This window comes from Tachysurus fulvidraco, chromosome 5 (genome assembly GCF_022655615.1).
Source record: "Tachysurus fulvidraco isolate hzauxx_2018 chromosome 5, HZAU_PFXX_2.0, whole genome shotgun sequence".
Classification (NCBI taxonomy): domain Eukaryota; kingdom Metazoa; phylum Chordata; class Actinopteri; order Siluriformes; family Bagridae; genus Tachysurus; species Tachysurus fulvidraco.
Window position 1 is genome coordinate 11116945 of NC_062522.1, and position 16749 is coordinate 11133693.

The window sequence follows — 16749 nt, forward strand, 5'->3', positions numbered from 1 at the left end:
TAAACCCATGTATCTCCAAGCTGTTCAAGTAGGGTGATTCTCAGCAGCAGTGAGCAGCCTGCAAGTGATGAGAACCCCAGTCAGAATTAGGGCATCAAGATAGATCAGGCAGGTTCAGAGAGCAGAAGGGGTCAGGGCACTGGTGTCTCAGGAAGAGCATGGAAGGGGGGAATTTAGATTACAATTTAGAAAAAAAAAATCAATTATATACTCTAAAAGAACACTTCTAATGTTTAAAGAAGACATGCAAATTAAAAATATGGCTATTATTGTTTTGTTTTTTTTTAGAATAAAGACTGACAAGATGTTCAAAAGTCCTATCAGTAACACATAGTATAGTAGTATAGCATAGTATAATGCTCAAGCTCATTAAAGCTACTCACTGTATTTCAGTGTGTGTGTGTGCATAGGTCAGGGTTTTGTTTGTACTGTAATTTAGTGGGACAAGGGACACTGGTATAAATTGTCCAAGCAGCTTTGCTTGTACACATTTACAGGGATCAGTTCTGTGGTGTTGCATCACCACTCCAAGGTCCCAAAACCATGCCTGTAAATGATTGTCTATGCTAAATTGCTCTGCAACAGCCCAGTCTACCATTTTCCTGACCAGAGGTTACTAAAGAAGAAAGTGCAACAGGTGTTTGAATTAAATTGTATATCATTTTATTGTTTATGTTTAGTAATATTTATTTTAAAACTAGCTAAGTTGTGATATAAATGTTACAATTCATTGGCCACCTCTACTTGTAACCATAGAGACGGACTGAGCATGAAATCTGACCGAAGGTTAACAGGCCTGATAAGCTAAACAAGAGAAACCCAGCTCTCGTCGTATTTGATGCTGTACTTGAAAATAATATGTGTAGGCTGTTGTATTATCTTGGGAGCAAGCTGAATCGAGCTGAAACAAAACAAAGGCACAGGCTTTTCTAAATATAGCCTATAGAGGAACCATGTACTGGGTTGCAGGTGCTATACGAGATTTATTGATCAGACCTGCACTATGGTTAGGACTATTGCATATGGTTGGTCATCCATTAAAATCCAAACAAAGCTCCAAAAATAAACAGCTCCAATATTGTTGGACAACAATAATAATATCTTATAGAATTCTCACATAGGATGATAAATTTATACCCGTCTCTGTTTTCTCATGTTCTTTCATTTCTTAACATCTACGAATAAGAGCCCATGTTTACTAGATAATAGATCATGCTATTGATGCATTCATGTTTTTTCTAAATTGCAAGAGTTATATTTCATGCCATTTCATTCAGCTGTAGTTCCAGGTCTATGAAACGACGGCTACACTAATGTAGTACCTCTGTTTCTGTTCTTTTCTTCTCCTTGTCTCTAATGCTGGCCTCCTCAGAGGAGTAGTCCGGTAAGCTCTTTCCCCAAATGTCTCTTCAGGAGTGCTGTGTTCTCTTTCTTATTGCAGAGGATTCATGGGCAGTTTTTTGCATAGTTCAGGGTCTGTTTGGTGCTTGAAATTAATATTAAGACAGTTATACATTCAGCTGAGTTTTCCTGAGTTGTTGTAGAGCCATTGTTTATATATTTTTGTAGCTCTACATTACATAAGCTATGTTACCTACATAAACTATGTTCATAGAGCTATTTCCTAACTAAATAAGCTATGGTTTGGGAGCAACAGGACATAAATAAGCCATGTGTTAATAAAGATGCATTATGAATACATAAGCCGTGTTCTATGAGCAAAATGATACTCATAGAGGTACATGGCTTTCATAAACACCATTCATAGCACAACATGACACTTATATAAACCATGTTAATAGAGCTACATGACACCTACATGAGCTATGATTTTAGAGCTACAAAACACCTTCATAGCAACCAGCATAATCCCACATTTACAGCATTTGGCAGATGCCCTTATCCAGAGTGACTTACATTATCTTATTTTTATACAGCTGAGCAATTGAGGGTTAAGGGCCTTTCTCAGAGGCCTAACAGTGGCAGCTTGGTGGACCTGGGATCAAACTCACAACTTTCTGATTGGTAGCTTAACACCTTAACCACTAGGCTACCATATGCCCGACATAAGTTTTGACAAAAAAAAAAGGATTAATCCTGTAGGTGTCGGCTTTCATAAATCTAATAATAATTGACTACAAATTTACTTGGGAAATAATATATTTACATAAGTGGCCACATACAAATTAAGGTGAGGAAATTCTTCGTTCGTGATCAGACCATATCTCGGTCTGCTTTGTGTTTGTTTTTTCTGGATTGATCTGTTTGAACTACACTGAATCATGTTGGTAATATTGCTAATCGCTATCTTGCTAACATCTAGTGTGCTAATAGCAGGATTACTCCAAGAAAGAAAGCTAGCAGTGCTGTTAAGGCCAAACACATTCTGTAGAATGGAAATTTAACTGTGAGTCTTAACAAAAATATGGCACTGTGTAAAAAGAATAAGAGCAGCTGCTTAGAACGGATTTGAGAGTTATAAAGAATAGTTAGAGAATAATACGTAGCACTATGTTCTAGATATGTTCTTGTGTACACAAAATTTCTACACACCTTGTTTTTTCCAGATAGCATTCATATTACAGAGCAGCAACCTCATACCTGTCTTTTGCGATTATATTTTTTATTCGCTTTAATGGAGGTGGATTGAATAAGCTGCTGTCTTTGTAAGCTGGCCCATGGAGCAGAGGGGAAAATAGCAGTTCTAATAAAAAACATTCAGGATTATCTGTGAAACAAAAATAATTGTTCAGGCAAAAATGTGAACAGAAGGCAGAAGGGCATGAAACCTGCAGTTAGCATGATCATGGTAAGTGTCCTGCTGGCTAATAAATGTTCTTTGCCATGTTGCCATTTTTAGGGTTAATTTATGCTCTATTGACACTCCAAATCTGGCAATGGATACGTATATTTATGTTTGCGCACCCTTACAGTTTAGATATTTAACTTTTTAACTTTAGGGCTTTTTTCTGAACCTTTTACAACAGCTTGAATGTTATTTTGGGTTTAAATGCTTCACTTTCTGTTCTCTACATAGAGTTTATTTTAAGAGTGTGTATTACTGATTTGTCACTCTCTGACCAGGTGTCTCTTCTCTCTTCCTTTTTGCTGGTCACAGAAACGTAGCCCGGTAAGTGTTTATTGTTGCTTTTTATGTTTCCAAATGCTCAAAGTAGTCCTTTAGCTGAAACAAACCTGGTGTTGCGAGGCTAAGGGGACTGTGAGTGTTTTAATAATTAATATTGTAGTGCCATGTATGTGTAACAGCTGTGCTGCACTTCAAGGTCATTTATATTGATGTGCTGTGTGCTGAGCACTTTGCCTGCAACATACTGTATTGTACAAAACACAAAAGTGAGCACAAAACTGCTTACATTACAATTGTACATTTTGTGAAAGCATAAGCTGCAATGAAGCACTACATAATGATGATTATAATGATGATGTTTAGTAGTAGTAGTGGTAGTAGTAGTATTAAAGATGTCACCACTTATACCATGAAAATATGATTAAAAGGTATGGTTTTTTTTTGTCCTAAAAGCTACTACATACAATTCAGTGACAGACATGAATTTCTGCTTGTTTATCAGAACTGACATTCATACTGTGTTGTCATTATCATAACAATTATTCCATGCTAGAATTTACGTTCATCTGTCATTCATGTAAAATAGTTAGGGAATTCCCTGCAATTAGGTATTATAATAATACTGAATATTATTATTATTATTATTATTATTATTATTATTATTATTATTATTATTATTATTATTATTATTATAAATAGCATAGGATTGAATAGTGTTCTGTCCTTCAACATTTGAGATTTTTTAAGATGCCTGAAAATAAGATTTTTTTTGGTTATTAGTGATCAATAAATGTATTAGTTTGTTGTTTTATAAGTCATTCAGTGTTTTGTTTTTGTGTATATTGCAGGGTCTGGCAAAAAGAGAGGTGCCTAGTGAGTACATTTTGAAAAATATGAAAGGTGTAACCATTGAAGTATAATTACTAAATTAGTAAATAATCTTAACAAAAAAATTTAGGCAGATGTTTTGTTCTAAGGTGTAGAAATTGAAATTGCACGACCAAGGCGTTCAGTTCCCACCGTTACTCCAGCCTCAGTCCCCACACCTGCACCTGCATCTGCAACTGCTCCTACACCTGTACCAGTATCGGTACCAGAAACTCCAAGGTAAACACACACACACACACAATAAACACAAAGTTGTCACATGGTAAAGTTCAAAGCTTCAAGGGTTCTTTGCTTTCTTTTTCCTTCTCTCTTTTTCAGAAGTAAGAAATCTCCTGTGCCTGATGATGCTGTCGCCTTATTTGGCCCTCCACTGGAGACAGCATTTGAAGAGCAGAAGACTGAAGGTACAAAGAGTAGCTGTTAGTGACTGCAAAGTTCACTAATCATTAAAGATTTCAGAATATTTCAAATTATTGTTGCAAAGCAGATTGATAACCATTTAGTTATTGTCCTCTTCCCTGTTACACCTTTCCATTTATGTATATTTGTGATAGTGGAATTTTTAAATAATATAAGATGGGGATTCTAAAATGTTCTAGATCCATTTGATACAATTCTACATAATCTCACTTCCAGACCACTAATTGTATATTTTCACCAAATACACAGATTTTGTCTATAGTTAAATTTATATCACAAACTCTAAATTTATTCAGTGATTTGGAATGAAAAGTCATTGGTCCTTTCCTGACTCACAGGCCGTATATTTTGACACCTTTGGCCTAGGACTAGGATATGTGTCTAAGCTCCATGATTGGTAACATTGCTCTCCATTGGCTCTGTGTTGTGCCATTTTTCATATATTAGTGATGATAGAGGAACCTGAGGTTTGGGGTACTCCTTTACATGAGCCAAACCCCGACTCTTCTCTAGGAAGACCTTTTCCTCCAGGACGTAAGTTTCTGATAATGACAATGTGGCACGGATTGAGTCTCGTCGGGATCATGATCTCTTTCCTTTCATGTTTTCCTAATGGTTGTATGAGCGAAGAATCATCTGGGAATGTGGTTTTCATTAACTTTTGCTTTTTTGCAAGCTCCAGTAACCCACTAATTTCACAAATCCTTAGTGAGGACAACTAATCAAACTCCGATCCCTAAAGGCATCCAGTTTAGCCCATGGCAATCTCTTGTGATGACAGTTAACTCGATGTGGCCTAAGTTAACTATTGTGTAACACTATTTTATATAGCTTTGGTCAAATAAACCTTGGATATACAGTAGGTAGGTGGGAGTTAAATGTCTGTATAAAACTATATAATAAATGTTTATGAAGCTTTTATATAGTATATTTGTGTTTTCTATGTTTAGTATTTTTGATCAAATATGAGATGAGTTGAGGACACCTAATCTCACTCTGTATGATATTATTCAGAGAAAATTGGTCAGGCCACAGGGAGTGAATTGTTGTCATCCTCTGTGAGTTACTCATCCCATGTCCCAGCTCCCCATTTACTCCTTGCATTCAGATTTTAAGGTCTTGCATATGCATGGTACTTTGGGCTTGGAATGGTCTTGTTTTTTTGTTTGTTTTTTTGAGCTAGTTGAGTGTGAGCATAATGTCTGACCACTAGGGGCGTTTGAAAAAGCTTGCTCAGTCACCCTGATGTCATTGCAGCACTCCCTCCTCTTCCACCCAAGAATGTGCCGACTTCTCCCCCTCTGAGCAACACTACAAGCCCAGATTCCTCCGGTAAGCCCCGTGCTTCATCCTCATTTGGATGTTCCTCCCTTCCATTTCTATGTCTTGTATGTATTCCATATTTCTTTATGGAATATGCCATTTCACAATCTCTGAGCACTCTAATTCATATCTGATAGCGTTTTCTGCCTGTAATGTTTTCTTCAATTACTCTTGACATAATGCAGATGTGAAAGGTGAAGACACTTCTGCAAACCCATCCAAACCCTCTATAGCAGACCTGGACAACATTTTTGGCCCAGCAGATTCCCCTTCACCTGGTGACATTGCTGCAGACAAGTGGGTCTGCTTCCAGGATGAGTCACCTCAAAGACCACCAATACCAGAAGAGCCAGCTCCTCCTATACCAAAATCTCCACCTCCTCCTGAAGAACCTGCCCCTCCTCTTCCACCACCAGAACCACCAAGAAACACCACACCTTCTCCTCCTGCCCCAATTCTGTCACCCAAAGATCCTAATCCTCCAAAACAAGTACCCATTTCTCCAGATGAGGTATCCCTGCCTCCTCTAGATGAACCTCTCCAGCCTGATGCTGAATCAACTCAGACTATTCCTGATACAGAGGCAAAGTCTGGCTCAGTCAAGTCTCCACCTAGTGCTCTGGAGATAAATGCATGTACAATCCCCCCACCCCTGGCCCTTAACCAGGAAGATAAGAACAACCCTGAGGAGGGCAATCGAAAAGAGGATTCAAGTCAAAGCAGTACTTCACCCAAAGAGATAGATCAGGGCACTAGATCAACACCACCCCCTCCTCCACCACCCACATACAGGGCAGTGGTATCATCTCCTGGGCCTACACCTGCAGTCATGAGTGGAGGAAGTGGTGAGTCATAGCTATGCATCATTAAAAATGAACACTTAACACTTAGTTAATATGTACACTTTGTTTCAAACTCTCAGTGGAAGTCATTAGTCATTGGCACATTTAATAAAGAATGACTCAGTCTTAGAGCTTTGATTATTTAAACACTAATACAAAGTTATTCAAACATTAATGTTAATTCTAAACTCTAGTGAGTTTTGAATCAGTTCCAGATATAGTGCTGAGGTTTAGATTGTTTAATATGGTCTAAATCGGTATTGTGTTTTAAAATTCACTTGCACTAATACTTTTTTCTAAATGCTTTGCCACATGACAAGTAAAAAGAAATCTTTTAGACAGTGAGAAGCCTGGGTGTAAAGAAATGATTTTCTATTGAAGAGAACATGACATGGTTTTGCTGTCATGTTAATTACTGACAATGTAGAATGATGCACTTTCTTATTAACTAAAGACATTTAGAAACACATTACATTTAGACCTGACATTATTAATTTTTTCATTATTTAATTATTGATTTATACAAAGATCGTAGCATCTAAAAGGAGACATTACCTTGAAGCTTTTCTTGTATAACTTTCTCCTGAAATTAATAAAGCAGAAAAAATGCAGCTTGTTACCAAGAAACCTCAAAGCAAAAATCCCTTCAAGCTTAAAGTTTCCTATGAATAGCTTTAGCTCTGACTGCTGATTAGCACTGACGTTAGAGGCTCTTTACGTAAATGTTAAATAAATTTTACCACAAAACACTTTCCCATGACAATTCTACATTTGTCTTTGTTTAATGACAATGTTGTTTTAATCTATGTGGGTATTGTTCGTTTATTAGAAAGAGGAGCACATTTTTGGAAACATTTTTGGAAGCATGAGATTTGCCTTACAAGCAGAAGTTCTGGTCATGTCGGTTCAAGAATTCAACGTGTGATATCACTGACCTAGCACAAGTACTGTAGTTGTGGTAATGGAACAGTCCAAGCATTGGTCCCACCGGTCATGTCTTAAATGATTCTAAATAATTTCTCACCAAACCAATATTATACAACCATAAGCTACATTAACAATGTAGTCTGTTTCATCCTGCTGAGGGTTAAGGATGATGTATATTCTATGTATTTGGCTGATCCAGAATGAGTTATAACTACTTGCAAATGTCTGTAAGGTCATGTTATGTCCCAGCTGAATGTTGTTTTAATGAAATGCCCTTGATATGCAGGCTCATCTTCCCCTGTACGCCCTGCTACGCCATTGGCTGCCAGCAGCCCCCCTCCTCCCCCTCCTCCTCCACGGCCGCCCTCCCGTCCCAAGCTGGCTCCTGGGAAAGGCAGCATAGGGGAAGCGGTATGTGATAGCACAAAGCTTCTGAAACACAACAACACAGTTAGCGGTGGCAGGTCGTCTTTACTTGAAATGCAGGAAGCCGTTCTGTGTGTCAGTGTGTTTTAATGTTACTTTGTTCTCTTGCTCTGTTTGTATTTTTTTTTTTTTTTGCTAGTTCCACGTAGTTTATAGTAATATACAGTAGTATATCTGATAGCTAAGTATCTGGCAGTTTAAAGACTGCTAGTTTAAAAAGTGAATTCTACTGAATTCTGCTGAATTCTAGGGGGGTAATAAATTAGACTTTGGCTAAAACTATTTTTTTTTTTGCCAATAGTATAATAAATATTTTCTGGAAAATTTTGTATTTTAGCGCAAATCTTCTTAAAGCACTTTAACTAAAACAGTGGGGAAAAATGTCAGTCTGCCCAAATGTTTTCTAAATCAGGTGTTATTTTTTCTCATGGTGAACTTCAAAAAGCTATTGACTGTGCATCTAATCAATGTAATTTACAATCAGCTGCCAAAATGTTCACAATTTCCAAGGTCAACTTCCACACAAATCCTTAGCTCTCTTGGAGCTGGTTTAGATTTGACTTAGGATGTACTATACTGTACTTTAAATGACTACAGGCAAGCCTTTTGTCCAGTACACATCTGTATTGTCTGTAGTCAAAACCCATAAAAGTTACATTACCAAGCTACTGATTAAAACTAATCCAACTCAAATAATATTTTGTGAAGGGAAGTGCGATTTTGGATTTTGTTCAGATCTGCAGATTAAGTTTCACTCAGTAAAAGACACAATATCGATGTGACCCACACTGATGGAATCTCTTCCTTTTCCTCCCCACACAGAATCGGCCCTTCAGCCCTCCGGTGCACTCGTCAAGCCCTCCGCCTTTGGCACCACTGGCCCGAGCAGAGAGCACCTCCTCCATCTCCTCCACCAACTCCCTCAGTGCTGCCTCTACGCCCACTGTCGGTAAAGAGCTCTCCGTGTCTGTGTCAGGTGTGACTCCATTCTTCCTGCTCTGTGTGTGTGGTTTTGCAAATTGAATTGGTTTGCAAAATCCATCATGGCTGCTTAGCTGCTTGGATTCTAGTCTAATTTCTTTTTCTTGCAGTTTTACTGCAAGGATTGTGTTTCGATGTCAGTATTTCCCTCCAATTGAGTGTTTACTGTAGAAAAAGAATGAGAAGCTTAATGATTTTAAACTGAAATTGCTCTGGAGGGTAATTTGGATTTTGTTTCAGGGTGTAATGCAATACCTCAAATTTGTGTAAGTGACAGTTATATTGCCGTAAGCAGCTCGGAACATAACACACGAGTTTGAGTCCCGATGAATTGCAGTATATCTGCTAGCTTTTCCATGCCATTCATTTGAGTATTTTTTGCTTACCTCCTTTCTATTCATTTGTCATTTTGAGTTTAATGCTGTGTGTCTGTGCAGCATGACCCTGTCTTGTGTTTAATGACTCTTTTTTTTTTCATTACGGTGTTTGTTGTGTTTGTTGTTTTGATTTGAATTGCGTTTACCTTTTGTTTCTGTTTTGACGTCTTGTCTCGTCTTGTGTTTCGGGCTGACGTTTTGTCTGATGTTGGAAGATGACGTTTTTGTAGGCAAACTGCCCAGCTTTGAGAAGCGAGCTGACCTCCTAGCAGGTACGGTATGGGCCTTTCCTGATTCGGTGGATGATTCGGTTAATACAAAAAAAATTATACCATGGCTTTCAAATGCCTGTGTTACCTACAGTGCATTTGAACCAACTGGCATAAGTCATCTTTAAGACATTGAGCCTGTTGAACAAAATCAGTAAGTAGATCGGCCATACTAGTATGCATTAGTGAGTTCATCTTTGTCCTTCTCCATTATTTTTTCTCAAAAAGGGAAAAAAAAATCCCCCACACATACACACACCACAGGTAATCAATCAACCTTAATGTCAGCTATACAGACGGCAGAAGCAGCTTAAACATTTCACACCAGTTTTCCCCATCCTCTCATAATTCACTCTATTTGCTTGAAAAGACATGCATTCATAGTCCATCAAGTGCACGCTTTTGTCATAGCATTGCCGACACTGACACTCTGAGCTCAACTGTGCATCATTCACAGTGTGTCCAAGGAGCATCTGTCTCCCAGGACACCCTTCAGAACCTGATTGAGACCCTCCTCCAGCCAGACACCAGACACACTCGAGCACAGACAAGGCCTCTGTGGGTTTGACGTCTGGCCTGGAAAGTAGCCCAGAGAGCAGCAGTGCTCATCAGTATGCTTCTCTGCACACTTCTGAGACTGGAGTGCAATTTAGACATTAGACCTGGGTTTAATTTCCGATTTTCAAGCATTTTGTTTACGCCTGTGAGAAGATATCAGATTCTTGAATGCCTCTTATTGCAAAGTATCACTTATAATACATTTCATAATGGAAAAAACTACCCACATCGATTAAGACTCTTAAACATGGAGTGTACATGAAGTATAAAATCCTTACATATCCTATCTTACATCCTATTCATTATCATTTAGAATTGAAGTAAATACTACATTTTCAGATTAGTCAAAAATATCTTAGATCGACCAGTTTAACTTTGCTTTGTCACTCATTAGTGCCCCCTGTTGTCCATCATCCACACAACAGAGTAACAGTTTCCCTTCTCTACAGTCCAGACCCATATACAGAAGCAAAAATGCTTGCACTATAGCCATAACTTGTCCTAGGAGCAGAATGATGACAAGGCAAAAAAGGTGTTCAATTGTAAACTAGGCCAGTTCACACTGAAAGCACCTGGACTTTAATTAAGTTGGCTTGTAGAAGGCAACATTCTGTTTTGCTTATTCTTATTAGACAAAAATATATCAAGAGTAACTCCTCCTAGGGCTTTCGAGTCACATGCACCAAAATCGGATATATCGTAGACACTGGTCTGAAGTTTGTTGCTATTATCCGAGAACCTAGTTCCGGTACTCACTGTACCAGGTTTCAAAATGGCCTTTTTTGCCATAGACACCAATTATAAAATGTTGAGGTTTATAACTTGGCAAGCTTTCGAGCTATCTACACCGAACCCGGCCACCTTCTTTAGGGTGTCACTCGGGGCAAAGTTTTAAATTGGTGTACGGACTGGCCTTTTGGTTTTCCTGCAGCCCCACCCCCAACATATACCTAATCAAAAAACCTTCCACAACATTGACATGTGACATATCAAAACATTCAGAACAATGAGAGGAACTTCCTCACGGGTATTCTGATGATGTCACATCACGTCACGTGCAGCCCCGCCCCCAAAGAAAAAATTACTACACAATGAGCATGTGCTATAACAAAACACTCAGCACAATGAGGGGAACTGCGGCATGGGTATTTGGATGACGTCATGTGACATCCACAAAATGGATGTGTGATATATCAAAACACTCAGCACAATGAGGGGAATAACGTTGCGGGTATTCGGGTGATTCCACATGCTCATATCCCATCGCCTACAAAAGTATTGGCACCTTAGCATATCGGCCTTTGGGAATACTTACTCCGACAAGCCAACATCAAAGTTTGTCATGACGAACTTTACAAATCTATTTCATTATTCATGCACATATAAAGTATGGGATCACATGGATATGGGCACTTTATAAATATTAGTCATTTACAGTATGATTAATATTTACAGTACAGTTTGTTTACAGTTTTCATACCAAGCAGAAATTGCACATCTGACACAGCGTTTGAGTAAGAAATGTATTGAATAACATTATAGTTCATGTAAAATGCCCCATTTCTCATGTGTAAGCTCTGGATATTTTCTGAATGACAGAATTCCCAATTGGAGCCCTTACCTTAAGTCCCTGGCCCCTTCTCTGTGATGTTACTCATGCTAGTATCCTTCTCTCCCCCTTTCCCCTACACCTTCCCCTTCTCATCCTTCTGCCTTCCCTCCTCCCCTCACACAGAGACAGACCAGCCCTCCCTCGTATGGTTTGACAGAGGCAAGTTTTATTTAACCTTTGAAGGTAAGTCAGGCTTTTTCACCCAAGGACAAAGTGCGTACACGCACTCGAGTCTTCTCTCCATCTCTCCAACCTCATTCTCGTCCACTTCTCCCCGCATCAGTAACTCCTCCATCCAGCGCCTGCTTCATTTTGGTCAGCCAGTGCCTCCCTCTTGCTCTCCCGCTCTCCTCTGCATCACAACGTTCATCTGCTCATGTAACACAGTAGCCTGACCTTTCATGGGGAATCATGCATTTTCATGTTCTGGCACTAACCTGTCATCAATTATTAAATGCTTTTGTGGCTTTAATCTCTTAGATTTTTGGCTAGACTGTTCATATAATAAATGCATGTAATTAAGTTGCATTTAATCTTGCTTTAATCACCTTAACATCTTGATATTTGTATTTATTGAGTTTATTGATTGTACATATGCTGCATTTACACCTTAACCGTATGTGTGGAAATGCACTGAGTTTCCATTTATTAGTCAATAGATTGGATTGCCCAGTAAACTAGGATGTCAGTCTGTACTGTATGTAGTGTAGATGTATTTATCTACAGGATCCCAGATTTCTTGTGATGAATGGACAAACTAATGAACGAACAAATAAGCTAATTAGTGGACAAATAGCAAACGGTTAGGCCATACTTAAAAATATTCTTGTTTGCCATAACCCGACCGACACTGTAAATTTAGGACCGACTCAAATTTTTATATTTTTTTTGCTTTAAGTCCAACCGACTTGCCGGTTGTAAATTTGCGTTAAGACCAACCTTTTTTTTTACTCTTCAAACAACTAATACAAAAGCAATAAAATAATATTAATTATATTTTAGTAAGTATTGTAAATATATAAACTGCCTAGGTCTACATACAAACGAAGGCTACGTTCTTTCTTTTAAATAAAAACCGTGACGTCATCTATGTTTACACTATTGGTTAGCGGATGTCACACTATGGCCTGTGCGTTCGCTTCGTCTCATACTCTCATTCACTGTCAGAGTCAACGGTTTGCGCTTGGTAATGATGGCTGCGGCTGCAGTAAACAAAATGTTCGCGTTCACCGTTCAAAGTCATACGGGTTCGGGCACCATAATACAGCTAAAAAATTCATTAAACCAGCTCAACACCGTTTTAACTTGGCACAAAGTTCTGGAAAAACTGTGCCAGCATCAAAATGAGGTTTGCAATGATGCGCCCGAAGGCACAGGTTGAAGACCAGTCAATGACGTCACGATATGCTAATTTGTTTAAAGTCATACCTACGTAATCACCATCACCAAAATTGTACTTTTTTTTACATTGAAACTTGAAAAAAATATATAGACCTACCTACCGAACCGGCTTGAAAATCTAATCCAAGACTCCCAGAATCAGGGGTGTCCAATCTTATTTCCAAAGATCCCTTTATTTCTATTGAAACCAGGTTCATAAAAACGTGCACCACACCAGCCCTTTGTAGATAAGATTGGACGACCTAATGCATAACCCTTGACATTGGTATAACTCATCAGATATTACAATGAGTAAAGGTTGGAATAAGTATTTAAAATTACTAATTTTCTCCCGTAATAATAAACTTAGGAAACTCCCGTAATAATAAACTTAGGAAACTTCTACTGAAAGGTGAACTTTAAATCTGTCTCCCTAAATCCATGTAAGGCAGTTAGTTTAAGGTGCATGTAGAGCAAAGAGTAGAACCAGTAGAACCTACATGTGGAACTAAGGATAAGTGATGTATTTGTAAGTTTCTTTATTTGACCGTCATTTTTACTGTATATGATCAATATTGGTCATCTGTTTTGTTTTTTTACTTAGTTTTTATTTTCTTTTATGTTTTTTTTTCCACACTGTACATCTGTGTCTCTTATATTTTACTTAGTGTGTGTGTGTGTGTGTGTGTGTATTCTAGGCTGTTCTCGGGGCCCGAGTCCCCTCACCATGGGCGCACAGGACACCCTGCCCGTGGCTGCAGCATTCACAGAGACGGTCAATGCTTACTTCAAGGGAACTGATCCCAGCAAGTAAGGACACTGACACATTCGTTAAACATGCAATGATCTTAAATAGAATATTAACTGTGAGGACAATGTTGATGTTCATTGAGGAATTCAAGCACAAACATTTAATAGTTAACAATTGCATGCCCACAAAATCTTAATCTCGGCGTCCGTCTTTAAGGTGTGTGGTGAAGATCACGGGTGAGATGGTGTTATCCTTCCCAGCTGGCATCACCAGGCATTTTGCCAATAACCAAACACCTGCAGTGCTAACTTTTAGCATAACCAACTACAGTCATCTGGAGCATGTCCTTCCTAACCCGCAGTTACTGTGCTGGTAAATAACACTTTTAACATACTTTTGATCATTTATATATTCCCAAACTTTTACAGCCAGGACAATAACACACACCAGATATTTTTAGTGTGATATTTAAGTTCATTTTTGACTTCATTTGATTAAGACTGTAACATTTCTTGCCCATGTCAAGCATTAGTTGTATTTGTATCTTTTTTCGGTTATTTACTTATTTATTTGGTTTATTCTGACTTATTGTCTTATTGCTCTATTGTCTTCAGCTCACACCTTTATCCTTTTTTTCCTTCGAGTCAGCTGATGGTGACTCACTTATGACTAATCAGCAGAGCTTATCCTATTCAGTGTCAGCCTCATACTTTTCATGTATTTTCACACAGTAGCACTATGGGGGAAAAAAGGGGGTTTGACCATACATCTGTGTTACATTGTCCTGCCATTGCTCCCATAGTGACACCACCCAGTCCAAACCCAACTCTAAGGAATTCTGGGTAAACATGCCGAACCTCATGACCCACTTAAAGAAGGTATCCGAGCAGAAACCTCAGGCCACATACTACAATGTAGACATGCTGAAATATCAGGTAAAAACTTTTTTTTTTTTTTACATTTTTTATGATTAATAAACACTTTCCTGACAACAATGATAAGGTATGTGATCTAATCTTCATTATATTTATAAAGACCTCAATGTATTTGTGTGTATCAGGTATCAGCGCAGGGTCTTCAGTCAACTCCTCTAAACCTGGCCATGAACTGGAGGTGTGAACCCACTAGCACTGACCTGAGAATAGACTACAGATACAATGGCAATGCCATGACCACACCTGTGGCTCTCAATAACGTGCAGTTCCTTGTTCCTGTTGACGGAGGAGTCGGTCAGCTACAAGCTGTCCTTCCTCCTGCTGTCTGGTAAGAGAACAATAACTAATCTCTTAATCTTTACTTCAAGTCAAGTCACCTTTATTGTCACATTCAGTGTCAGCCTCATACTTGGCAGGCTGTATTTATACTTTCTTCTTATAATTAAAGTCTTTTACGCTGTAAAGTTGATTTACTATGAATTAGGCTTGGTCATATAGGACCAAGTGGTTTGGTTCAGACTTGAACACACCAGTATTTTATGTTCAGTGTGGACATTTGTGAAAGTACCCTGAATACCATACATCTTAAGTTTTATGTACATATTGCCGTTTTAAAATAAAATATATCATGTATACCTTAAATAACCAAATATGACTAATTTAATATCAGTAAGCAATAGGAGATGAATAAGTACAGTAAAAATACTACTTATGAAAAATCAAAGAAATGCAAGAATCAAATTCATTCAAATTCTTGAGGATGATTCTTAGTAAAACGCATCATTTTTTGTTTTTGTTTGGATTTAAATATCAATGCAGAAAACATTAATGTATAGATTTTGTTTACAATGTTGGCCTCTGAAAGCAATTTCTTCTATAGATTTTTTGAAACGTTGCAAGGTTACTAGTTCACTTACATAGCAGGGATCCAAGCTTTGTATTCATTTAGAGATTAACAAAGAGGTTTGTAGTGAATATGAAACCAGTGCGTGTTTGATCCCTTTTATCGTTTCTTCCCCTAATGTTTTCTGAAATCCTAACGCGACTACGTTTGCTCATTAAGTCTCAGTCTGCACGGTTTCCCATTAGTCCAACTTTATAGGAGGAAGATAGAACATGACAAATAAGAAAGCTTTTAATTATAGAACTAAAATACACAATCAGCGCACAAATTACTATGAGTAGAATTGTTTGTTCTTTTTGCTCAGATGCATCATGGTTTTTTTGAAGAAAAAAAAATTCCTGTACTCCTTTAGCAGACCTTTTTATGTAAAGCGACTTACAAGCAAAGTCAAATATTACACGTGGGACAATACAAGTAATGCTTCTACACAAACATTTAAATTCAGCGCTAGAGGAGAAAAGTGCACAGAGTAGAGGAGTAAGAGCTAGAGGAAGTGCAGATATTTATTTATTTGATTGTTTTTGGAGCGGGGACAAGTTAGGGTTTATTTAAGTGTCCATGGAAAAGGTGGGTCTTTAAGCGTGTTTTGAGGATAGAGATGAATTCTGCCGTCTGGATCGAGGTGTAAAGTTTATTTCACCACTGAGTGACGGTCATTAGGAAGCTTCTAGAAAGGAAATTCCTGCCTTGCTAAGCAGCCACTAGTGTTAAAAAATCTAACCTATAGCATGATGCTGAACTTCTGCTACCTGCATCTGACTTCTGTAAAGCTGCTTTGTGACAGTATTTATTGTTATAACGTATAATTGAACTGAAATTGAAATTTCGACTTCTTAATACTAGAAATATCTTTGCTTCTTGCTGCATTTTGAAAAAGGGAGATTTTGTTCATACCTGGAATGTTGTTCCAGACATCAGAGCAGTGTTCAGTGAGCTTTCATTCATGGCTATTTTATCTGATTTTTATGTAAGAGATTATATTACATTACGTTTACGGCTTTTAGCAGACACCCTTATCCCGAGTGACTTACATTTTATTTCAATTCATACAACTGAGCAATTGAGGCC

General features: G+C 38.1%; 1 protein-coding gene across 1 annotated transcript in view; it reads left to right on the forward strand.

Moving 5' to 3' along the window:
* Window positions 1-16749, forward strand: part of sgip1a (SH3GL interacting endocytic adaptor 1a) — a 52589-nt gene that overhangs the window by 31817 nt on the left and 4023 nt on the right. Inside the window, exons 7-21 of the mRNA XM_027146808.2 lie at window positions 1373-1384; window positions 3119-3130; window positions 3937-3961; window positions 4066-4195; window positions 4295-4380; window positions 4844-4930; window positions 5654-5728; window positions 5905-6564; window positions 7775-7899; window positions 8737-8863; window positions 11835-11894; window positions 13790-13901; window positions 14059-14214; window positions 14645-14777; window positions 14903-15105. Coding sequence (XP_027002609.2) covers window positions 1373-1384; window positions 3119-3130; window positions 3937-3961; window positions 4066-4195; window positions 4295-4380; window positions 4844-4930; window positions 5654-5728; window positions 5905-6564; window positions 7775-7899; window positions 8737-8863; window positions 11835-11894; window positions 13790-13901; window positions 14059-14214; window positions 14645-14777; window positions 14903-15105 — 2003 coding nt within the window. The remainder of the gene's footprint in view (window positions 1-1372; window positions 1385-3118; window positions 3131-3936; window positions 3962-4065; window positions 4196-4294; window positions 4381-4843; window positions 4931-5653; window positions 5729-5904; window positions 6565-7774; window positions 7900-8736; window positions 8864-11834; window positions 11895-13789; window positions 13902-14058; window positions 14215-14644; window positions 14778-14902; window positions 15106-16749) is intronic.